This window comes from Ranitomeya imitator, chromosome 7 (assembly GCF_032444005.1).
Source record: "Ranitomeya imitator isolate aRanImi1 chromosome 7, aRanImi1.pri, whole genome shotgun sequence".
Classification (NCBI taxonomy): Eukaryota; Metazoa; Chordata; class Amphibia; order Anura; family Dendrobatidae; genus Ranitomeya; species Ranitomeya imitator.
This window is the reverse complement of record NC_091288.1, coordinates 193,203,847-193,230,835: the sequence shown is the minus strand read 5'-3', so window position 1 is coordinate 193,230,835 and position 26,989 is coordinate 193,203,847. Positions and strand designations below refer to the sequence as shown.

Here is a 26,989-nt window from a genome sequence, read left to right as displayed (position 1 = left end):
TTCAGCATAATGTTTTTATTGAACCAGTAAGGGCAACGGTATATATCACATGCATAACTCTAATATATGTTATCTACATAGTCTATACACAGCTATAAATATTCATCTAAAAACATAATTTACAATTACTATAAGAAATAAAAAAAAGGTTTTACGTTCTATGTTTTAGAAATAGATTGTATCCATACTTGGAATTATCCAGTGCAGTTGTGCAATTTGTCATCAACAGCCAGACTGCTGTATGCTTATCAGAATGTTTCCCCCATAAAAACCAATTTAGATCAGCTCATAATTGGGAACAAATGTTCGTTAGAATGCTCAGTTGCTAATTATGGGCTCAATATAAAAATTCAAGCAAACGGAACATTCATGCCAGAATTAAAATCATTTTACACTGACTACACATCATCCCGTGTAAACAGGTTATGTGTTGCCAATGACAATAATATTCTATGTGCACAGAACAATTGAAATAACAATCATTCTGTGCTCTTAGGCCTCTATAAACAGGACGCTAAACAATCGCCTTTTAAAATGCACCTTAAAAAAGACACGTCAACAGGTAAAAAATGTCCAGTTATTGCTTCAATTTTATCTCGTTGCTCACCTGAGTATTTATTTGCTTATTTTTTTAATCCTCCATAGAGTTCCAGAGATATCCACCTTTTATTTAGGACAAATTTTTCTGATCTTTACAAGGGGTGTGGCAACAGGATTCTCAGGGGCGTGACACACAGGATTCTCAGGGGCGTAGCCTACAGGATTTTCAGGGGCGTGGCATACAGGATACTCATGGGCGTGGCACGCAGGATTCACAGGTGCGTGGCACACGGGATACTCAGGGGCGTGGCACACATTATTCTCAGGGGCGTGGTACACATGATTCTCAGGGGCGTGGCACACATGATTCTCAGGGGTGTGGCACACAGGATACACAGGGGCGTGACACAGGATACTCAGGGGCGTGGCACACAGGATACTCATGGGCGTGGCGCGCAGGATTCACAGGCGCGTGGCACACAGGATACTCAGGGGCATGGCACACATGATTCTCAGGGGCGTGGTACACATGATTCTCAGGGGTGTGACACACAGGATTCTCAGGGGCATGGCACACAGGATACTCAGGGGCGTGGCACACAGGATGCTCAGGGGCATGGCACACAGGATACTCAGGGGCGTGGCACACAGGATACTCAGGGGCATGGCACACAGGATACTCAGGGGCGTGGCACACAGGATTCACAGGCGCGTGGCACGCAGGATTCTCAGGGGCGTGGTCCACAGGATTCTCGGTGGTGTGGTCCACAGGATTCTCAGGGGTGTGTCTTTTGGCTACTCTGCATACATACCCTATCAAACACATCTCTTTGTAAAGAACATAAAAATTAGCACTGCATAAAAAAGGTCCTTATCTCTGGATCCATAAAAAAGAAAAACAATGGAAGTGGGAATAAAATAAGAGCAAAAACTGCCCATTTCTGACCTTGTCATAGGCCCCCTTTAAGTGTCTGTTCTTACTAAATCGGTCTTGGATGGATCCAGACAGTGGGGAACGAACTTTATTGTCGTATTCTGTAGAGATTTCTATAAATTTGATGGTAAAAATAGTATTCTTGCCGTTAAAAGTAATAGAAACCTTGACGGAGCCTCCAACTGAACAGACAGCATTGTGGGCATAAGCTAAGCGACCGTTCACTTTGTTCATTTATGATCAAGAGATAAAGGTGGCTCTTTATACACCACATCCGGAAACTATACCCTTCCTTAGATAAGACCAACATGGTCGGTCTCGTATAAGGTATTAGTGCCCGGCTCTGGTCCGGTACTCCAATAGATGAAAAGAAAAACGAAGCATGTACCCACCTCCATTCGGGACGATGAATCCAATAGATGCCACATGGCATACACTTGCACACTATATTTCAGCCTAATATTGAAAACTATTTTATATTATGGAAAATGGCGTGACTCATAAAAATTCACATACTACATCAATAAATAAATAGTGTAAGAAACTGATTCCAAATTATGGGTCATATTGTAACATGAGCAAATTATCTTGTGAATGGTCCAATGTATTATATATAGCACCCCTCGAAAAAATATCATCACTAGGACACAGTAAAACTCTTACAAGACAAGCGTCAGTTTAGTAAGTGTCCAGCGGTGGAGCATAGAGGTCCGTATGACCTTCATGACTACTACCGGATCGAACGGGCATCCCAAAGACCCAACTACCAAGTACACATTTTGGAAATGTCTAATGCCTGGGAGTTGCACAAAGTTTATAACTCTTGGTTCTCATGGTGAAGACCACTTCTGGAGTGAGGTCCAAGTCATTCGTACTCATTCCTGGAGGAGGTGTGAATGTGAACTTCTGCAGCAATCCAGTGATGAAAATAAATAACTCCATTCTGGCGAGGCTTTCTCCAGCACACACTCTGCGCCCTGTGGAAACAGAAAAATAGTCAGTTTATGGGGTTTGTAAACCACAACAGAACAGGATCCTCAACAAAAGGAGCTTTCTGCACACTACTTTTTTTTTGCCAAAAATGAGATCTAGAAAACTTTGATAGGTCTAAAAATGTTCTGACTTTTGGAGTTCTCACGCCAGTTTTGCCCGGCTCTACCAAAATTGATGGAGCTAGGGCAGAATGGGACTGTGACATCACGTTTTGTCTAATTCATAACAAGCAGTGGGGCACATTAGGCCTGAAATTTTACTCCGAGTAAGATATATTGCACTTTTCAGATGTGCCAGTTTCATTAAGATTTCTTCAGACTCCAGCATGCCCCCTCAATAAGACCGGCATGAACAATGCCAACGTTTCGTCAGGGAATTGGAGCTTTCATCAGAAAAAAAGTTTTCTGACTCTTATAAAGGTATATTTGGAAATTATTTAGCAAAACTTTAGTAGCAACAGTAGTAAGTTATTGTGATCTACTCACCTTTGGAGAAAGGATAAAATGCATCTTTCTTCAAAAACTTTCCATCAGCATCCAAGAAATGATTAGGGTTGAACTGTCTGGGTGTCTCCCATTGGGTTTCATCAAGGTGAACAGAAGCCCAGAGTGGAATCACTGTGGTTCCCTAATATATAGAATGACAGATGTATTACAAGTACTTTACACTTCTTCTAAATATAATAATCGCTAATGGGATTCCATCTATTCCCTCTATGCTAACTGTATTTAATATAGGTGGCCATAAATGTCTTTCTTCTATTTTTCATGGGCACCATGGAAATTTGAACTCCTCTTGAAAAATGTTTTAGATTTGTTTTACTCACTTATATAGCACCATTAATTTCCACAGAGCTGTACACACATTAGCATCACTGTCTACATTGGGGCTATCAATCTACATTCCCTATCGGTATGTTTTTGAAGTGTGGAAGAAAACCCACGTAGTGTCTTTGCAGATGTTGTTCTTGGTGGGATTTGAACCCAGGACCCCAAAGGAACAGTGCTAACTAGAGTTGAGCGACCTTGACCTTTTTAGAGTCGAGCCGGGTTTCGCGAAACCCGACTATCTCAAAAGTCGGGTCGAGTGAAATCGGCCGATTATGACGTAAAGTCGGGATCGACCGAAACACGAAACCCAATGCAAGTCAATGGGGCAGCATAGTCGGCAGTGAGTGGGGGCCAGGAAAACACCTAGAGTGCCCATTTTAATGTCAAAACCATCCATTCTTCTTAATGAAGCTTGTCAAGCGTAATTTACCTTATAATAATTGGAAGGCATTTGAAATTGGGGGTCATTTGGCTAAAGTTGTGTGGGGTAGGGCTGGTTCAAGTAATTAGTGGGCCCAGGAAATCTGGACCACGTCACGGCAGTGGAGCAGGGAGAGGTAAGTATTTCAACTTTGCAAGTGCTGTGATCCTGAGCAAGCAGGGGGGGCCCACTTGTTGGCATTGGCACTGGCACAGGGCCCCTCAAAGTACAGCGGTGTGTTTGCACGGCGGGGGCGCCTCCCACCGGCAGCAACACTTTTGCGTACTATGAGAGGCCCTGTGCCAGTGACGTCGCCAACTAGTATTCCTCCCCCCACCTGATGAAGGAACCTGCACTTTCATCTGCACCTTCCTCTTTGTCCCCGTGTAAGGTGGTATGGTATGCGGGAAGAGCAACCTGACTTTCAGCAGGGTCACAATGTTGTTGTGTAGCATGCACGGGGAATGTTGCGTTATGGGTCAATGTACCAGCAGACTCATCTATCACTGGCTGGGCAATGGGCACGATGAAGTGGAAACACAGATATAGGCCCAAAGAATAAAGTGGGCTAAATGCAGTTCAAAATTGGTAACACAGGAATAACCAGGGGGCATTGCAGCGGAGGACAACTGGAATGAGAGGCTGACACAGAGAGTAGGGCCAAATCAGTAAGTAATCGAAATGCAGTTCAAAATTGGCAACCGTAGTAAACAGGCGGCACAGCTTTGTTCAGTGGAGGAGAACAGCAAGGAGTGGCAGACACCGATAGTAGGCCCCAACCCAACTAGTAGGCCAAATGCAGTCTAACATTAACAACTACTTAACGAGCGCCTGAAAATGGAATTTCAGGACCGGAAACCAGGAGAACAGCAAGGAGTGGCAGACACCGATAGTAGGCCCCAAACCAACTAGTACGCCAAATGCAGTTGTTCCATTTAACCACAATTTAATGAGAGCCTGAAGATAGAAGCTCAGGAAAGGCAACCTGGGGAACACCTTGGAGTGTAACACACCATCTCTCTCCACCCCATACCCATTTTGTAGGCCTAATGCAGTGTACTTTTCTACAACTACTAAACGAGAGTCGGAAGACCGAAGCAATGGCAAGGAAACCTGGGGAACACCTTGGAGTGTAACACACCATCTCTCTCCACCCCATACCCAATTTGTAGGCCTAATGCAGTGTAAATTCCAAGAACTACTAAACGAGAGCCGGAAGATCGAAGCTCAGGAAAGGCAACCTGGGGAACACCTTGGAGTGTAACACACCCTCTCGCTACACCCCATACCCAATTTGAAGGCCTAATGCAGTGTAGTTTCCAAGAACTACTAAACGAGAGCCGGAAGATCGAAGCTCAGGAAAGGCAACCTGGGGAACACCTTGGAGTGTAACACACCCTCTCGCTACACCCCATACCCAATTTGAAGGCCTAATGCAGCGTAGTTTCCAACAACTACTAAACGAGAGCTGGAAGATCGAAGCTCAGGAAAGGCAACCTGGGGAACACCTTGGAGTGTAACAAACCCTCTCTCTACACCCCATACCCAATTTGTAGGCCTAATGCAGCGTAGTTTCCGACAACTACTAAACGAGAGCATGAAGATCGAAGCTCAGGAAAGGCAACCTGGGGAACACCTTGGAGTGTAACACACCCTCTCTCTACACCCCATACCCAATTTGAAGGCCTAATGCAGTGTAGTTTCCAAGAACTACTAAACGAGAGCCGGAAGATCGAAGCTCAGGAAAGGCAACCTGGGGAACACCTTGGAGTGGAACACACCATCTCTCTACACCCCATACCCAATTTGAAGGCCTAATGCAGCGTAGTTTCCAACAACTACTAAACGAGAGCCGGAAGATCGAAGCTCAGGAAAGGCAACCTGGGGAACACCTTGGAGTGTAACACACCCTCTCTCTACACCCCATACCCAATTTGAAGGCCTAATGCAGCGTAGTTTCCAACAACTACTAAACGAGAGCCGGAAGATCGAAGCTCAGGAAAGGCAACCTGGGGAACACCTTGGAGTGTAACACACCCTCTCTCTCCACCCCATACCCATTTTGTAGGCCTAATGCAGTGTACTTTTCTACAACTACTAAACGAGAGTCGGAAGACCGAAGCAATGGCAAGGAAACCTGGGGAACACCTTGGAGTGTAACACACCATCTCTCTCCACCCCATACCCAATTTGTAGGCCTAATGCAGTGTAGTTTCCAAGAACTACTAAACGAGAGCCGGAAGATCGAAGCTCAGGAAAGGCAACCTGGGGAACACCTTGGAGTGTAACACACCCTCTCTCTACACCCCATACCCAATTTGAAGGCCTAATGCAGTGTAGTTTCCAAGAACTACTAAACGAGAGCCGGAAGATCGAAGCTCAGGAAAGGCAACCTGGGGAACACCTTGGAGTGGAACACACCCTCTCGCTACACCCCATACCCAATTTGAAGGCCTAATGCAGCGTAGTTTCCAACAACTACTAAACGAGAGCCGGAAGATCGAAGCTCAGGAAAGGCAACCTGGGGAACACCTTGGAGTGTAACAAACCCTCTCTCTACACCCCATACCCAATTTGTAGGCCTAATGCAGCGTAGTTTCCGACAACTACTAAACGAGAGCATGAAGATCGAAGCTCAGGAAAGGCAACCTGGGGAACACCTTGGAGTGTAACAAACCCTCTCTCTCCACCCCATACCCAATTTGTAGGCCTAATGCAGTGTAGTTTCCAAGAACTACTAAACGAGAGCCGGAAGATCGAAGCTCAGGAAAGGCAACCTGGGGAACACCTTGGAGTGTAACACACCCTCTCGCTACACCCCATACCCAATTTGAAGGCCTAATGCAGCGTAGTTTCCAACAACTACTAAACGAGAGCCGGAAGATCGAAGCTCAGGAAAGGCAACCTGGGGAACACCTTGGAGTGTAACAAACCCTCTCTCTACACCCCATACCCAATTTGTAGGCCTAATGCAGCGTAGTTTCCGACAACTACTAATCGAGAGCATGAAGATCGAAGCTCAGGAAAGGCAACCTGGGGAACACCTTGGAGTGTAACACACCCTCTCTCTACACCCCATACCCAATTTGAAGGCCTAATGCAGTGTAGTTTCCAAGAACTACTAAACGAGAGCCGGAAGATCGAAGCTCAGGAAAGGCAACCTGGGGAACACCTTGGAGTGGAACACACCATCTCTCTACACCCCATACCCAATTTGAAGGCCTAATGCAGCGTAGTTTCCAACAACTACTAAACGAGAGCCGGAAGATCGAAGCTCAGGAAAGGCAACCTGGGGAACACCTTGGAGTGGAACACACCATCTCTCTACACCCCATACCCAATTTGAAGGCCTAATGCAGCGTAGTTTCCAACAACTACTAAACGAGAGCCGGAAGATCGAAGCTCAGGAAAGGCAACCTGGGGAACACCTTGGAGTGTAACACAACGTCTCTCTACACCACGGAAGGGCTGATTCTTAGGAAGGAAGGCTGTTGGAAATAAGCATTGCGCGTCCGAGGGTGATTATATTCTTATTAGGTATATACTCACCCTCGGACGCGCCCTGCTTCTTTATTTGGAATGAATGTTTATTTGCAATGTGGTGTTGACTTTCTCTATTATTTTGGTAATTAATGATTTTATTATTTTCATTGTTTTGCATCTTCTCGGCAATAATATAAAGAAGACGCGACAGGAAAACACTCGGTGGATGCCATATGTGTGTTTTCAATTTAAAAAACCTTTCAGTTAACTACTTGCAGGAGAAAGTAATTGTAGCTGGTGGCCATTTTTAGTACTGTACCAGATTTTAGTTGTGTGTTTTTTTTTAATGTTAAAATGTCTGCATTTGATATCTCTCCAGTATTTTCTTTTTTGTAAGCAAAATACTTATTTTTATATTTTCTGATGTTGGTTCCAGGGGTACACGGGCAGCAGTGCCCTGGTCAGTGTAGTAGTAGTTGAAAGAATGGACCGCAGACAGGCATCGAAGGCCTAAAATAAAAAAATTGGGCTGGCTGTAGGCAATTTTAAATTGGTTCCAGGGGTACACGGGCAGCAGTGGTGTGGTCAGTGGAGGCCTAGTGGAAGGAGTGACCGCAGACAGGCATCGAAGGCCTAAAATAATAACACATGGCTGTAGGCAATTTTAAATTGGTTCCAGGGGTACACGGGCAGCAGTGACCTGGTCAGTGTAGTAGTAGTTGAAAGAATGGACCGCAGACAGGCATCGAAGGCCTAAAATAATAACACATGGCTGTAGGCAATTTTAAATTGGTTCCAGGGGTACACGGACAGCAGTGGTGTGGTCAGTGGAGGCCTAGTGGAAGGAGTGACCGCAGACAGGCATCGAAGGCCTAAAATAATAACACATGGCTGTAGGCAATTTTAAATTGGTTCCAGGGGTACACGGACAGGAGTGGTGTGGTCAGTGGAGGCCTAGTGGAAGGAGTGACCGCAGACAGGCATCGAAGGCCTAAAATAATAACACATGGCTGTAGGCAATTTTAAATTGGTTCCAGGGGTACACGGGCAGCAGTGGTGTGGTCAGTGGAGGCCTAGTGGAAGGAGTGACCGCAGACAGGCATCGAAGGCCTAAAATAATAACACATGGCTGTAGGCAATTTTAAATTGGTTCCAGGGGTACACGGGCAGCAGTGACCTGGTCAGTGTAGTAGTAGTTGAAAGAATGGACTGCAGACAGGCATCGAAGGCCTAAAATAAAAAAATTGGGCTGGCTGTAGGCAATTTTAAATTGGTTCCAGGGGTACACGGGCAGCAGTGGTGTGGTCAGTGGAGGCCTAGTGGAAGGAGTGACCGCAGACAGGCATCGAAGGCCTAAAATAATAACACATGGCTGTAGGCAATTTTAAATTGGTTCCAGGGGTACACGGGCAGCAGTGGTGTGGTCAGTGGAGGCCTAGTGGAAGGAGTGACCGCAGACAGGCATCGAAGGCCTAAAATAATAACACATGGCTGTAGGCAATTTTAAATTGGTTCCAGGGGTACACGGGCAGCAGTGACCTGGTCAGTGTAGTAGTAGTTGAAAGAATGGACTGCAGACAGGCATCGAAGGCCTAAAATAAAAAAATAGGGCTGGCTGTAGGCAATTTTAAATTGGTTCCAGGGGTACACGGGCAGCAGTGGTGTGGTCAGTGGAGGCCTAGTGGAAGGAGTGACCGCAGACAGGCATCGAAGGCCTAAAATAATAACACATGGCTGTAGGCAATTTTAAATTGGTTCCAGGGGTACACGGGCAGCAGTGACCTGGTCAGTGTAGTAGTAGTTGAAAGAATGGACCGCAGACAGGCATCAAAGGCCTAAAATAATAACACATGGCTGTAGGCAATTTTAAATTGGTTCCAGGGGTACACGGACAGCAGTGGTGTGGTCAGTGGAGGCCTAGTGGAAGGAGTGACCACAGACAGGCATCGAAGGCCTAACATAACAAAAATGTCAATACAATGGTATTGTCAGTGGCAGGCATTGAAGGATGTCAGCGCATAGACTAAACATTGGTGGAGCTGTGAGATAATTTTGCAAGTGGTAGAGCACTGTTTGAGCTGGGGTGGGGGGAAACTGTCTTGTGGCCGGCGGTACAGGCCCAGGGCCCCTCATATTACAACGGTGTGTCTGACGTTGGGTGCGCACCACCACCGCCAGAGACACTTTATTGTACTAGGAGGGACCCAGTGGCAGTGCCGTCGACCAAAAGCGGGCTCACCCACCTCTTCAGACAAACTGCACTCTCACGGGTGCTGTCGCCAAGTGTCGATACCACGGCCCCGTGTGGGGAGTTTGGCCATTTAGTGAGGTGTAAACATGTCGTATGCTGGACAATCAGGTGCTGAAAATTACGAGATTGGAAAAGGCATTCAGAATAGTCCACAGGCAAGACCTTTTCATAGGAAAGCTAGGTGTCAGCCGGGCAAGGTGGGGCAAAAGATTTCGAAATCCAGTTGTTGTTCATTTTAATGAAGGTTAGATCATCTACATTTTGGGTAGCCAGACGAGTCCTTTTTTCTGTTAGTATTGAACCTGCAGCACTGAATACTCTTTCTGATAGGACACTAGCTGCCGGGCAAGCAAGCTCCTGCAATGCATATTCTGCCAATTCTGGCCAGGTGTCTAATTTTGATGCCCAGTAATCAAATGGGAATGACGGTTGAGGGAGAACATCGATAAGGGATGAAAAATAGTTTGTAACCATACTGGACAAATGTTGTCTCCTGTCACTTTGAATTGATGCTGCAGTACCTGTCCTGTCTGCGGTCATAGCAAAATCACTCCACAACCTGGTCAGAAAACCCCTCTGGCCAACGCCACTTCTGATTTCTGCCCCTCTAACTCCTCTGGTCTGCTGGCCCCTGCAGCTCGTGTGAGAAAGATCACGGGCGCTGTGTGCAGGGAATGCCAGAAGCAAACGGTCAACAAGAGTTGATTGTTTGGTTGCTAATATTAGTTCCAAGTTCTCATGTGGCATTATATTTTGCAATTTGCCTTTATAGCGAGGATCAAGGAGGCAGGCCAACCAGTAATCGTCATCATTCATCATTTTAGTTATGCGTGTGTCCCTTTTGAGGATACGTAAGGCATAATCCGCCATGTGGGCCAAAGTTCCAGTTCTCAAATCTGCGGTTGTGCTTGGTTGAGGGGCAGTTTCAGGCAAATCCACGTCACTTGTGTCCCTCAAAAAACCAGAACCCGGCCTTGCCGCGCCACCAATTTCCAGTGGCCCCGGAAAAGCTTCCTCATTAAAAATATAATCATCCCCATCATCCTCCTCGTCCTCCTCCTCCTCTTCGCCCGCTACCTCGTCCTGTACACTGCCCTGGCCAGACAATGGCTGACTGTCATCAAGGCTTTCCTCTTCCTCAGCTGCAGACGCCTGATCCTTTATGTGTGTCAAACTTTGCATCAGCAGACGCATTAGGGGGATGCTCATGCTTATTATGGCGTTGTCTGCACTAACCAGCCGTGTGCATTCCTCAAAACACTGAAGGACTTGACACATGTCTTGAATCTTCGACCACTGCACACCTGACAACTCCATGTCTGCCATCCTACTGCCTGCCCGTGTATGTGTATCCTCCCACAAAAACATAACAGCCCGCCTCTGTTCACACAGTCTCTGAAGCATGTGCAGTGTTGAGTTCCACCTTGTTGCAACGTCTATGATTAGGCGATGCTGGGGAAGGTTCAAAGAACGCTGATAGGTCTGCATACGGCTGGAGTGTACGGGCGAACGGCGGATATGTGAGCAAAGTCCACGCACTTTGAGGAGCAGGTCGGATAACCCCGGATAACTTTTCAGGAAGCACTGCACCACCAGGTTTAAGGTGTGAGCCAGGCAAGGAATGTGTTTCAGTTGGGAAAGGGAGATGGCAGCCATGAAATTCCTTCCGTTATCACTCACTACCTTGCCTGCCTCAAGATCTACAGTGCCCAGCCACGACTGCGTTTCTTTCTGCAAGAACTCGGACAGAACTTCCGCGGTGTGTCTGTTGTCGCCCAAACACTTCATAGCCAATACAGCCTGCTGACGTTTGCCAGTAGCTGCCCCATAATGGGAGACCTGGTGTGCAACAGTGGCAGCTGCGGATGGAGTGGTTGTGCGACTGCGGTCTGTGGACGAGCTCTCGCTTCTGCAGGAGGACGAAGAGGAGGAGGAGGGGGTGCAAACGGCTACAGCCAATTGTTTCCTAGACCGTGGGCTAGGCAGAACTGTCCCAAACTTGCTGTCCCCTGTGGACCCTGCATCCACCACATTTAACCAGTGTGCCGTGATGGACACGTAACGTCCCTGGCCATGCCTACTGGTCCATGCATCTGTTGTCAGGTGCACCTTTGTGCTCACAGATTGCCTGAGTGCATGGACGATGCGCTCTTTAACATGCTGGTGGAGGGCTGGGATGGCTTTTCTGGAAAAAAAGTGTCGACTGGGTAGCTCGTAGCGTGGTACAGCGTAGTCCATCAGGGCTTTGAAAGCTTCGCTTTCAACTAACCGGTAGGGCATCATCTCTAACGAGATTAGTCTAGCTATGTGTGCGTTCAAACCCTGTGTACGCGGATGCGAGGCTAAGTACTTCCTTTTTCTAACCATAGTCTCATGTAGGGTGAGCTGGACTGGAGAGCTGGAGATCGTGGAACTAGCGGGGGTGCCGGTGGACATGGCAGACTGAGAGACGGTGGGAGATGGTATTGTTGCCACCGGTGCCCTAGATGCAGTGTTTCCTACTACGAAACTGGTGATTCCCTGACCCTGACGGCTTTGGCCTGGCAAAGAAACCTGCACAGATACTGCAGGTGGTGCGGAAAATGGTGGCCCTACACTGCCGGAAGGGATGTTGCGTTGCTGACTAGCTTCATTGGCCGAGGGTGCTACAACCTTAAGGGACGTTTGGTAGTTAGTCCAGGCTTGCAAATGCATGGTGGTTAAATGTCTATGCATGCAACTTGTATTGAGACTTTTCAGATTCTGTCCTCTGCTTAAGGTAGTTGAACATTTTTGACAGATGACTTTGCGCTGATCAATTGGATGTTGTTTAAAAAAATGCCAGACTGCACTCTTTCTAGCATCGGATACCTTTTCAGGCATTGCAGACTGAGCTTTAACCGGATGGCCACGCTGTCCTCCAACAGGTTTTAGCTTTGCCACGCGTTTTGGGCAAGATACGGGCCCGGCAGATGGAACCTGTTGCGATGTTGATGCCTGCTGCGGCCCCTCCTCCTCCGCTTCAAAACTGCTGCTGCCTGCACCCTGTTCCCCTAATGGCTGCCAATCGGGGTCAAGAACTGGGTCATCTATTACCTCTTCTTGTAGCTCGTGTGCAACTTCGTCTGTGTCACCGTGGCGGTCAGTGGTATAGCGTTCGTGATGGGGCAACATAGTCTCATCAGGGTCTGATTCTTGATCAGCACCCTGCGATGGCAATGTTGTGGTCTGAGTCAAAGGACCAGGATAGTAGTCTGGCTGTGGCTGTGCATCAGTGCACTCCATGTCAGATTCAACTTGTAATGGGCATGGACTGTTAACTGCTTCACTTTCTAAGCCAGGGACGGTATGTGTAAAGAGCTCCATGGAGTAACCCGTTGTGTCGCCTGCTGCATTCTTCTCTGTTGTTGTTTTTGCTGAAGAGGACAAGGAAGCGACTTGTCCCTGACCGTGAACATCCACTAACGACGCGCTGCTTTGACATTTACCAGTTTCACGAGAGGAGGCAAAAGAGCTAGAGGCTGAGTCAGCAAGATAAGCCAAAACTTGCTCTTGCTGCTCCGGCTTTAAAAGCGGTTTTCCTACTCCCAGAAAAGGGAGCGTTCGAGGCCTTGTGTAGCCAGACGACGAACCTGGCTCCACAGCTCCAGACTTAGGTGCAATATTTTTTTTCCCACGACCAGCTGATGCTCCACCACTACCACTACCCTCATTACCAGCTGACAATGAACGCCCCCGGCCACGACCTCTTCCACCAGACTTCCTCATTGTTTTAAAAACGTTAACAAACGAACGGTATTTGTTGCTGTCACACAACTTACACGGTGAGCTATAACTTCAGTATGATTTAGCTACCCCTTTACAGGTGGGTGAGACCACAACGAAAATCAGCCACAATGTTACACACTCTGTTGTTGTTGGCAACAAATGAGATGGCACACACGCAGGACTGTCACTGAAGCGCAAATGTAAATATTTATCTCCCACTGATTTGTGTTTGTTTTTTTTAAAAGGGAGACTTCAGAAAAAAAAAAAATTAAAAAAAAATTATTTTTTACAGAAGAATTTATAAAACAAATAAAATGAAATGATTGTTTCAGGGAGAATTTAGGAAAAAAAAAAAAAAAAAAAGGCTTTGTAGGGCCCACTGAGTGAGAGAGGACGCACACAGGAGTCAGGAGTGGCACACAAGCCCAGAGGCCAATATTAATCTCCCACCGATTGATTTAGTTATTTTTTTTGGTAGATTTTGGAACCCAAATCAAGCAAAAAAATTAATAGGCTTTCTATGGCCCACAATTGGGGAGAGAGAGAGAGATGGCACACCCAGGAGTCAAGACTGGCACACAAGCAGAAGGGGCAATATGAATCTCCCACAGATTTTTTTTTTTTTTTTTTTTCAGGTAGACTTGAGAGAAAAAAAAATACCAAAAAAATGATTTTTTTCAGGAATAATTTAGAAACCAAAGAAAATAAAATGATTGTTTCAGGGAGAATTTAGAAAACAAATAAAACAAAAAATAGGCTTTCTAGGGCCCACTGAGTGACAGATGACGCACACAGGAGTCAGGAGTGGCACACAAGCCCAGAGGCCAATATTAATCTCCCACTGATTGATTTAGTGATTTTTTTCAGGTAGATTTTGGAACCCAAATCAAGCAAAAAAATTAATAGGCTTTCTATGGCCCACAATTGGGGAGAGAGAGAGAGATGGCACACCCAGGAGTCAAGACTGGCACACAAGCAGAAGGGGCAATATGAATCTCCCACAGATTTTTTTTTTTTTTTTTTTTTTCAGGGAGACTTGAGAGAAAAAAAAATACCAAAAAAATGATTTTTTTCAGGAATAATTTAGAAACCAAAGAAAATAAAATGATTGTTTCAGGGAGAATTTAGAAAACAAATAAAACAAAAAATAGGCTTTCTAGGGCCCACTGAGTGACAGATGACGCACACAGGAGTCAGGAGTGGCACACAAGCCCAGAGGCCAATATTAATCTCCCACTGATTGATTTAGTGATTTTTTTTGGTAGATTTTGGAACCCAAATCAAGCAAAAAAATTAATAGGCTTTCTATGGCCCACAATTGGGGAGAGAGAGAGAGATGGCACACCCAGGAGTCAAGACTGGCACACAAGCAGAAGGGGCAATATGAATCTCCCACAGATTTTTTATTTTTTTTTTCAGGGAGACTTGAGAGAAAAAAAAATACCAAAAAAATGATTTTTTTCAGGAATAATTTAGAAACCAAAGAAAATAAAATGATTGTTTCAGGGAGAATTTAGAAAACAAATAATACAAAAAATAGGCTTTCTAGGGCCCACTGAGTGACAGATGACGCACACAGGAGTCAGGAGTGGCACACAAGCCCAGAGGCCAATATTAATCTCCCACTGATTGATTTAGTGATTTTTTTCAGGTAGATTTTGGAACCCAAATCAAGCAAAAAAATTAATAGGCTTTCTATGGCCCACAATTGGGGAGAGAGAGAGAGATGGCACACCCAGGAGTCAAGACTGGCACACAAGCAGAAGGGGCAATATGAATCTCCCACAGATTTTTTTTTTTTTTTTTCAGGGAGACTTGAGAGAAAAAAAATACCAAAAAAATGATTTTTTTCAGGAATAATTTAGAAACCAAAGAAAATAAAATGATTGTTTCAGGGAGAATTTAGAAAACAAATAAAACAAAAAATAGGCTTTCTAGGGCCCACTGAGTGACAGATGACGCACACAGGAGTCAGGAGTGGCACACAAGCCCAGAGGCCAATATTAATCTCCCACTGATTGATTTAGTGATTTTTTTCAGGTAGATTTTGGAACCCAAATCAAGCAAAAAAATTAATAGGCTTTCTATGGCCCACAATTGGGGAGAGAGAGAGAGATGGCACACCCAGGAGTCAAGACTGGCACACAAGCAGAAGGGGCAATATGAATCTCCCACAGATTTTTTTTTTTTTTTTTTTTCAGGGAGACTTGAGAGAAAAAAAAATACCAAAAAAATGATTTTTTTCAGGAATAATTTAGAAACCAAAGAAAATAAAATGATTGTTTCAGGGAGAATTTAGAAAACAAATAAAACAAAAAATAGGCTTTCTAGGGCCCACTGAGTGACAGATGACGCACACAGGAGTCAGGAGTGGCACACAAGCCCAGAGGCCAATATTAATCTCCCACTGATTGATTTAGTGATTTTTTTCGGTAGATTTTGGAACACAAATCAAGCAAAAAAATTAATAGGCTTTCTATGGCCCACAATTGGGGAGAGAGAGAGAGATGGCACACCCAGGAGTCAAGACTGGCACACAAGCAGAAGGGGCAATATGAATCTCCCACAGATTTTTTTTTTTTTTTTTTCAGGGAGACTTGAGAGAAAAAAAAATACAAAAAAAAAGATTTTTTTTCAGGAATAATTTAGAAACCAAAGAAAATAAAATGATTGTTTCAGGGAGAATTTAGAAAACAAATAAAACAAAAAATAGGCTTTCTAGGGCCCACTGAGTGACAGATGACGCACACAGGAGTCAGGAGTGGCACACAAGCCCAGAGGCCAATATTAATCTCCCACTGATTGATTTAGTGATTTTTTTCAGGTAGATTTTGGAACCCAAATCAAGCAAAAAAATTAATAGGCTTTCTATGGCCCACAATTGGGGAGAGAGAGAGAGATGGCACACCCAGGAGTCAAGACTGGCACACAAGCAGAAGGGGCAATATGAATCTCCCACAGATTTTTTTTTTTTTTTTCAGGGAGACTTGAGAGAAAAAAAAATACCAAAAAAATGATTTTTTTCAGGAATAATTTAGAAACCAAAGAAAATAAAATGATTGTTTCAGGGAGAATTTAGAAAACAAATAAAACAAAAAATAGGCTTTCTAGGGCCCACTGAGTGACAGATGACGCACACAGGAGTCAGGAGTGGCACACAAGCCCAGAGGCCAATATTAATCTCCCACTGATTGATTTAGTGATTTTTTTCAGGAAGATTTTGGAACCCAAATCAAGCAAAAAGATTAATAGGCTTTCTATGGCCCACTGAGTGAGAGATGGCACACACAGGAGTAAGGAGTGGCACACAAGCCCTGAGGCCAATATTTTTCTCCCACTGATTGATTGATTGATTTTTTCAGGTAGAATTAGGAACCCAAATCAACCCAAAAAATAAATAGGCTTTCTATGGCCCACTATTTGTGAGAGAGATGGCACGCTCAGGACTGGCACACAAGCCCAGAGGCCAATATTAATCTCCCACTTTTTTTTTTTTCCAGGGAAAATTTATAAACCCAATAAAAAAAATAATAATAAATAGGCTTTCTATGGCCCACTATCTGAGAGAGAGAGATGGCACGCTTAGGACTGGCACACAAGCCCAAAGGCCAATATTAATCTCCCACTGATTGATTGATTGATTTTTTCAGGTAGAATTATGAACCCAAATCAACCAAAAAAATAAATAGGCTTTCTATGGCCCACTATTTGTGAGAGAGATGGCACGCTCAGGACTGGCACACAAGCCCAGAGGCCAATATTAATCTCCCACTTTTTTTTTTTTTCCAGGGAAAATTTATAAACCCAATAAAATAATAAAAAAATAGGCTTTCTATGGCCCACTATCTGAGAGAGAGAGAGATGGCACGCTTAGGACTGGCACACAAGCCCAAAGGCCAATATTAATCTCCCACTGATTGATTTATTGATTTTTTCAGGTAGAATTTAGAACCCAAATCAAGCAAAAAAATTAATAGGCTTTCTATGGCCCACTGAGTGAGAGATGGCACACACAGGAGTAAGGAGTGGCACACAAGCCCTGAGGCCAATATTTTTCTCCCACTGATTGATGTTGTGATTTTTTCTGGTAGATTTTGGAACCCAAATCAAGCAAAAAAATAAATAGGCTTTCTATGGCCCACTGAGTGAGAGATGACACAGACAGAGATGGCACTCTAGCAGAAATGTCAATCTTAATCTCCCACAAAAAAAAAAAAAAAAAAAAAAGGAACTGTCCTTCAATTACTATCTCCCTGCAGTAATCTCAGCCAGGTATGGCAGGCAGCAATAAGGAGTGGACTGATGCACAAATTAAATAAAAAGTGTGGACAAACAAACAAGATAGCTGTGCAGAAAGGAAGGAACAAGAGGATTTGTGCTTTGAAAAAAGCAGTTGCTTTGCACAGCGGCGTACACACAGCAATGCAGCTATCAGGGAGCCTTCTAGGGCAGCCCAATGAGCTACAGCGCTGAGGGAAAAAAAAAAAAGAAGGAGCTTCCACTGTCCCTGCACACCGAAGGTGGTGTTGGGCAGTGGAAATCGCTACAGCACAAGCGGTTTTGTGGTTAATGGACCCTGCCTAACGCTATCCCTGCTTCTGACGAAGCGGCAGCAACCTCTCCCTAAGCTCAGATCAGCAGCAGTAAGATGGCGGTCGGCGGGAACTCCCCTTTATAGCCCCTGTGACGCCGCAGACAGCAAGCCAATCACTGCAATGCCCTTCTCTAAGATGGTGGGGACCAGGACCTATGTCATCACGCTGCCCACACTCTGCGTTTACCTTCATTGGCTGAGAAATGGCGCTTTTCGCGTCATTGAAACGCGACTTTGGCGTGAAAGTCGCGTACCGCATGGCCGACCACGCACAGGGGTCGGATCGGGTTTCATGAAACTCGACTTCGCCAAAAGTCGGCGACTTTTGAAAATGTTCGACCCGTTTCGCTCAACCCTAGTGCTAACTATTAAACCATCCTCATAAGCTCTGCAGACACATTGTACTCCTAATACCAGTGGCAAACATACAGTGTCTCTCATACCAGTAGTAGACATACTGTACATCGCCACTCTTACCAGTGGCAAACACACTGTACTTTTCATACCAGTGGCAGACATACAGTGCACATCATACCAGTGGCAGGCATACAGTGCACCTCATAACAGTGACAACATACAGTGCCCCTCATAACAGTGGCAGACATACAGTGCACCTCATAACAGTGGCAACATACAGTGCCCCTCATAACAGTGAAAGATGCACATTACCCATCATGCCAGTGCCAAACACACTGTACTCCTCATAACAGTGGCAGACATGCAGTTTCCCTCATAACAGTGATAGACATACAGTACCACTCATTCCAGTCCACTGTACTTCTCATACCAGGGCCAATATACAGTTTCCATTATATCAGTGGCAGACACACTGTACTCCTCGTACCAGTGGCAGATGTACAATTTTCCTCATAACCATGGCAGACATACAATGTCTTTCATATTATGGCAGACATACAGTGCCCATCATACCAGTGGCAGGCATACAGTGCACCTCATACCAGTGAAAACATAAAGTGCCCCTCATAACAGTGGCAGACATACAGTGCCCCTCATACCAGTGGCAACATACAGTTCCCCTCATAACAGTGGTGAACATACAGTGTCCCTCATACCAGTGGCAACATACAGTACCCCTCATAACAGTGGAAGACGTACAGTGCCCCTCATGCCAGTGGCAAACATCTTTACTCCTCATAACAGTGGCAGACATACAGTGTCCCTCATACCATGGCAGACATACAGTTTCCTTTATACCAGTGGCAAACACACTGTACTCCTCATACCAGTGGCAGATGTACAGTTTTTCCCATAACCATAGCAGATATACAATGTATTTCACATTACGGCAGACGTACATTTACCCTCATACCACTGGTAGACACACTCTACATTTCATACCAGTGGCAGACATACAGTGTCCCTCATACCAGTGGCAACATACAGTACTCCTCATAACAGCGACAGACGTACAGTGCCCCTCATGCCAGTGGCAAACACCATTACTCCTCATAACAGTGGCAGACATACAGGGTTCCTCATACCAGTGCAGACATACAGTTTCCTTTATACTAGTGGCAAACACACTGTACTCCTCATACCAGTGGCAGACGTACAGTTTTTCCCATAACCATAGCAGACATACAATGTCCTTTATATTACGGCAGACGTACATTTACCCTCATACCATTGGTAGACACACTCTACATCTCATACCAGTGGCAGACATACAGTGCCCCTCATACCAGTGGCAGACACACAGTGCCCCTCATAACAGTGGCAAGTAACATACAGTGCCCCATGCTGGCATTGACTGTTATAGATCTGAAGTGTACAGTACAGCACTAAATATACAGTAATAATACCACCATAAATAAAGGTTTAGAGATCAACTACAGTTATAATCCGGGTTCCTTGAATAGTGAAACAATTTGGAAAACGCTTACATTAGGTTTTGTAACACAGTATTTATTGCCAGGAAAAGCATTACCTTTGGTATAAAATAGTCTCGGAAATGAACATCGGTGGAGGTAGAATGTGGCAAATACTGGAAAATGCTAGCAAATCGCTGAACTTCATGAATTAAGGCCAAGCAGTATGGAAGGACTTTCTGGTCATCCCATCTAGGTGGACGCTCAAACCCAATCACATTTTCAATTTCATACTGAGCTTTTCCTGGAAAACATAAAATGTGATATTCTTTTCATCTGTTGGCTTAACCTGCACTCGATCCTGTGGCATGACGTGACCAAATCTTTAGTGGGTCATCCTGTACTACCACTTACTCTGTATCTGAGGATATTTCATCATGAGCAGAATAGCCCACTGTATCGTAGTGGACGTGGTCTCTGTCCCACCAAGCATAAAATCAAATGCGGTTGCCAAGAAATTCCTTTCTGTGAAGAGTTTCTCTTTTTCATCTTCTACAATTTCCTAAAAGACGCAAAGACATAAAATAGTGATATTACACTATTACACCATGACCTACATCTACAGGGGTCGGAGATAAAGGACATTTTTTCTTCTGCTTCTTCTTGGCTTAGGAATCAGGTGAGCTTTCCTTATTATTGGTTAACATTAACAGTAATCTCGGCATACATGCTCATACAGGAAAGGTTTACTTTACGTGACCTCACCCATCTGACTCCTAAACCCAAAAAGAGCAGATATTTAAATTAATAAAATACAAGTTATTACATATTCACTCTTTTTCCACAAAACTATATAATAAACGTTTCAGCTCATCTCGCTTTATGCCAAGATGCCATTAAATTGGACTGCAATTTTATGGTGACGGGTTATCTTTAAAGCTCTTTACCCTTTCATCCTTCTGCACAAATGCTTCGGCAAATGTCCTGAAAGAATCTTCACCTTTAACTTCTTTCGATTCGTTAAAGAGATCCTTCAAAATTTCATTTAATTGATCAACCCGGTTCCTAACAAGTCGAGGTTCTTTGAAGAAAAATTTCAGCTTCGGGAAGACATTGTATATCTAGAATAGGAAAATATCCAATGATATGGCTAAATATCATAACTCTATGAATACTGTAGAGCATAAGGCTAAATTGCAGATACAGTTCTGTAATAAAGGGTTGGAGGGACTTAAAAGGTTGGCTCACGAACAAAACACATTTTAATCAACAGATCTTGGAATGATAATAATCTCCACATTGTCATGTGTTAATAAATGTTCCTGTGCTGAGATAATATTATAAATGTGCAACTGCTATCTACTGTGTAATGGGTCTGCCTGACCATGCCAACCACTGGCACATATCACAAGGAAGAATAATTGTTTATGTAAACGACACAGCAGTAGCTTGCAGCTGCTGCTTTCTGTGAGGTAAAACATTTCCCTGCCTGTCTTATCACAGGAGTGAGTCTTTCTGTTGTGTGTCAAGCTCTCTGAAATCATCATAAATCAAGTCAGTGAAGTAGAAGCCTTTAAGCTCATGTCATGAACTTTATTAATTATGAAGTCTGAAAGCTGGAGTCGTGGCAGAAACCCTCTCTCCTGGGATAAAGCAGGCAGGGAAATGTTTTACCTCTCCTAAAGCCTCAACTATGTCATCTGTTTAATCCACTTAATCTTCACTTCCTGGTCAAGAATTATGGTCAGTGCCAACCATGTTCCTGTATGGTCAGATACAGCCATTACACAGCACATTTATAACATTATCTTAGTACGGGAACATTTTTGTAAAGAAATCCATCTTGATTCTAAGATCTATTGATTAAAATGTGCTTTGTTTATGGGACAACCCTTTTACGTCATTGGCTTGTGCAACTGAACCAACCCACAAAGAGTCACCACCCCAGAAAATGTATGCTTTAAGTTTAGTATAAGCGCCAAATTCCTCCCAATCACTCCTGCGCTCCACACCACCCCCATCCTAGTCAGTGCTTCCATTCAGTAGTATGAATATTGATCTAATTATACGAGAACCCTATGTGCTTAGCCTTCAGAATAAGTCCATCCTCTGGCTGTGTATACTACATATTTGCATCTATATATCCATATCTCACACCTCTTTCTATGGTGTTACCCCACTTCATGACCTCAGTTCTATCTTTACCTGGTGTATAATTTATTTACTAATCACTATTTTCGGTAATATTGATGTACATTACCTTTGCTGGCGGAGTGCCAGTGTTGATAACAATCTCATCCATGATGGTAATCATCTTCTGAAATGTTGGGTGATCATAGTCAAATCGTCTCCCAAATAACATCCCAAAAGTTATGTTAGGGGCAGCAAGATAAAGTATTTTCTTATCAAAAGGTTTACCTGGAATATACCATGTGAAATAACATTACCGCACAGACATATAAAATACATTCTCAAAATGCACAGAAAAAAACCCCAAATATATGGCTTAGCAAAAGCACTGCTTAGACCATGTAATTGTCCCAGTAAATTCCTGACTGTGGGCAATGAGTTAATTATAACCACAGTGATTTAGGGTCAATGCTTCTAGTCATTTATGGTCAGCACATGCCAACAAAACTCAAGGATTGGTAGATCACCACTGAAGAACATGGGACCCCCATGTAAAGTGTGTATGCAGGAGAAGGGTCTCAACAGTGTCCTGTGTAAAACTGATGCCACTCACCATTATAAGACTGAATTTCTGTACTTAGAAACTGTAGCTCATCGATAATTCTGCCTTCAATGGGTTTCTTCCCCATCCCAAGATCTCTTAATATGGAAAGCATAAATCTTCGAGTTATTTTCCATATTTCTCCATTGGAGAAGACCACTCCTAGAAGAGAAGAAATGATAACATATGCAGTTGAGTCACATCTTTTGCCAGATACCTAATTTCCTCTTCAACTTCTTGGATACCTGGCCTAAAGGTCAATCCTTATAACTAATCTGTGACCCTTGGACAGAGGAAGCCTTGTATTTTATTAGTGGATTATTTTCAATAAAGGGATTTTCCAACTCGAGAGAAATTTCTGCAGTCAGTTTATTTGCCAAATTGTGACAGTGCGCAAAATGCATAATGTTAGGATTCTGCTGTATCACTTGACAAATTGTGACAGTGTGCAATGTGCATACTGTCAGGATTCTTCTGTATCACATAATCACTAAAATGCGATTTTCATACTTAGAGTCACATGCCTACTAGATTCTCATCCTCTCAATGTTCTTAGTAGCACTATACTTTACTATGGAAGAAAATATGGGCACTATGTGTTGCCTTTATGGTACGTGCACCTTGTTCCCATCACCGGTTCTCGGATGTGGGACCAATCTGACTTTATTATGCAGAGGACTAGACTGCAAGGAGCACAATCGTAGCACAAAGCCTCCGCAGCCATGTTTGCTAATGCTGGAGATTGTACTTATAAACTCCAAACTCAAGTAATTCTAGGCAAAAATAACTTCACAGGCTTACCATGATTCATCTGAAAGTCATCAGCAATAGGCAATGAACCACGATTTCCAAAATCATAACTGGCTGTGACAAGAGCCGCTTTATTGGCTTCGTACCCAACCAGAACCACCGCTTTTACAGGGCCCAAATGGAAGGTGAAGAACGAACCATATTTCTTTGCAAGCTGTAAAAGAATAATATATTATTGAAACCCATCTAATCACAACCAAATACAATCTGTTGTTCCACTGCAGACATGGACATTTTACTCGAAAGCCTCAATCGGTCAAGACTTCATAGTACTTGGCATTCTAGCTTCCAGTATGGATGCCCCCGAACCGTACAACTCCAATATTCCCCCTTTAACTTCTAGTTGGCCAACAAAGTTATCCCTGTGCACCCCTGTCCCCCTAAAAGAATACTCAAGACTCGAGGCTGGATAAAATTGTCAGCAGACAAAATACAAATGACCTTTAGGGAAATATCTTTTTAACTAATTAACAAACATATCTATATACAGATAAAAAAACAGCGGGTTCCTAGAACCTTTATGGACCTGGCATCCACTATTAATCCAAAACCATGAAGGTTTTGCCCCAGCTGTCACCATCTGCTTCAGAGCACTATATGCCATCACGTGTGGCAATGGCCACCTTATTGCTCCAAAAAGAACTCCCACTAAATTTTTTGTAAAACTTCTAAAAATAAAGTGTCGTATCATACACTAATCCTAGCTAGGCTTTCTTTCAAAGAAAAATTGAAAAATTATTTGCAGGAAAATCTAATATAAATTCAATATAAAAAATGAAACATAAGCCAGCTCACTAGTCTTCACCACAGGTGCTCGGAACTCCGCTGCCGACAAGCGTAGTATTCCATAGAAAAAAAAAGGGGGTTGAGTTCCAGCTCCTTAAAATAAATCTTTTATTGATGCCTTTAAAAACATATTGTACAAGGTGTACATCCTCCCTCCAGTATGTGCCGATGGACAGCAGAGACACGGCGACGCGTTTCGATCAAACGATCTTTGTCAAAGCCATACTGTGATCTGACTGATCACCTTTGTTATAAGAAACATTATCTAATCAGATCTCATCTACTAGTCAGATGACCTTTAGACAGGTCCTACAATAAAATCAATGCACACATATAGACAATGCATAAAAATTCATTTCATGATTAACAATAATGCAGCATTACTTCGTTGCGCTTAATCAATCCTGTGGGGAATCAGGTATTTAAATGAAAAATCCAAAATGCTTCTCTCGTAAGGAGACGTTGCCTGATGTCTCCACCCCGCAGTGATGCATTAACATGTTCTATCCCCTGGACCTGGAGGTGCGTAGTACTACGGGCATGGTGCATAATAAAGTGCTTCGCTGCTGCTGATATATTTCTATTTGTATTGTGATTATTTTTTATATCATATAAGTGTTCTCTTATTCGTGTTTTTAGCTTTCTGGCCGTATATCCCACATATGATAGATTACATTTTTTGCAGTCAATTTTATATACAATATTGGTGGAATTACAATTAATATATTGTTTTATGTCAAATTTTACTGTTCCATCCGCATTGTAAAAACTTTTTGAGACACCAGCATGTTGACAAGTCATACAATTATTTGTTCCACACTTAAAAAAACCCAAATAATTTAACCAGGTTCTTGTACATTTGTTCCCTTCAGTGGAAAACATGCTAGGGGCTATTTTGTTTCCAATTGTTGGTGCTCTTCTTGAGACTACATTTATCCCTGCATCCAATATGTTACAGAGTTGTTGATCCTCATATAAAATGGGCAGGTTTTTATGTATAATACTTCTGATTTTGACAAATTGTGGGCTATACTGAAAACATATATATGTTTTTTTTTCCATTTCTGAGTTACTATTATTTTTCGTATTAGACATTACTAGTTCTTTTCTATTTTTTCTGTCCACAATTCCCCTAGCCCGATTTATTGTCCATTGAGGATATTTTCTATCTTTTAATTTATTGGTTACTCGTCCAAATTCGCCCATTAAGTTTGTTTCTAGACTACATTTTCATTTAATTCTTGTAAGCTCACCTACTGGGACAGATTTGATAGTGTGTTTACAATGACTGCTTTGAGCATGCAAGATGGTGTTACCTATTAGTGGTTTATGATATGTCTTGGTTATTATATTTTTACCCACCTGTCCCATAAGTTCCAAATCCAAAAAAGAAACACTGGTCAAATAATGCTTATATGTAAATCTAATATTGTATTCATTGGAATTGAGATAATTAATGAAGTGTTGTATGGCAGACACACAGCCCCCCTATATAATGAGGGTGTCGTCTATGTATCTGCCATACCACACCACATCCTCCAAAAATGGGTACTACGCACCTCCAGGTCCAGGGGATAGAACATGTTAATGCATCACCGCGGGGTGGAGACATCAGGCGACGTCTCCTTACGAGAGAAGCATTTTGGATTTTTCATTTAAATAACCGATTTCCCACAGGATTGAATAAGCGCAACGAAGTAATGCTGCATTATTGTTAATCATGAAATGAATTTTTATGCATTGTCTATATGTGTGCATTGATTTTATTGTAGGACCTGTCTAAAGGTCATGTGACTAGTTGATGGGATCTGATTGGATAATGTTTCTTATAACAAAGGTGATCAGTCAGATCACAGTATGGCTTTGACAAAGAACGTTTGATCGAAACGCGTCGCCGTGTCTCTGCTGTCCATCGGCACATACTGGAGGGAGGATGTACACCTTGTACAATATGTTTTTAAAGGCATCAATAAAAGATTTATTTCAAGGAGCTGGAACTCAACCCCCCTTTTTTTTTCTATAAATTCAATATAACTGAATTAAACATTTTTTAATTGTTCCTAACGGTTAGACCGCTACCGAACAACCATTGATGGCTTAAGCTAAAGATAAGATGTCATTTTCCAATGTTCCAGGTTCCCCCTTTAACATCTAAAAACTAACCCAACAATATCTCTTTTGTTAGTTGGACAGTTATATAAAAAAAATAAGCTTCATTGTAATTTTGTTTTTACCTGGATTTCATTAAATAACCATAAGGAATGAATGGATTGTAAAATATTGCCTATGAGTACCTACATAAGTCCGTACAGGGATTGTTTCATGCTTATTAATGGGTAAAATTGCAAAGTGCTTGTAAAAACATGGAATTTTTAAAACTTAGTTTTTAATAAAAATCTTCTCAAGAATGGAGGGAATTTTAATTCTATAGCTTAATACTCTTTGCCAAGGTTTTCGGCCACCTCAAAGTGGTTGGTTTCCCAGGCGGGGAGTGTGCGCTTGAGAGTTCTGCTCTGAAGGTAACCTTATGGCTGGATCGGCAACTTTGTAATGTATCTACAAAGAAAAATCTGCTTCTTTCTCCGATTGGGTGGATCTTTCATTCAATTTATAGGTAAAATCTGTATTCAGTGAAGACACATTTTCACATTACGAAAAAAAAGAAGATGACAGTTGGCACTTATAAGATTCTATGGAGAGGGAGGAGCTAGAGACCGACGCAGACCTTCTGCTGCAATTTATTGTCCACTGTCCATAAAGTTTCCATGAATTGGGACAGAATTAGGGCTGATTTTGAGCTTAATGGTCAAAACTAAAATGATTGTTTTACCTTACCTCCATAAAAGTGATGTCTTGTCTTCTGATATTCAGCATGTGCAGGTTACCAATGATGGGGAGCGGGGTCGGTCCCGGTGGGAAATTATACATCTTTCTTTTTGTAAAGCTCAGTAGGATCTTCACAACCATCATGACGACGGTGGAAAGAAGGAAAAGCGTTACTGCTCCCGACGCCATGGTGCATCTACTGGTTGTAGAAGTC

General features: G+C 43.2%; 1 protein-coding gene across 1 annotated transcript; it reads right to left on the bottom strand.

Annotated features, from left to right (window-relative positions):
• On the bottom strand, positions 1 to 26,989 carry LOC138645949 (cytochrome P450 2W1-like). The gene is made up of 9 exons (XM_069735427.1): positions 26,785 to 26,989; positions 23,155 to 23,317; positions 22,366 to 22,515; positions 21,883 to 22,040; positions 20,570 to 20,743; positions 20,037 to 20,184; positions 19,742 to 19,926; positions 2,953 to 3,094; positions 1 to 2,451 (listed from the first exon to the last, which is right to left on the bottom strand). The coding sequence occupies exons 1-9, from the start codon at positions 26,962 to 26,964 to the stop codon at positions 2,264 to 2,266; spliced, it is 1,488 nt and encodes a 495-aa protein (XP_069591528.1). The 5' UTR covers positions 26,965 to 26,989; the 3' UTR covers positions 1 to 2,263.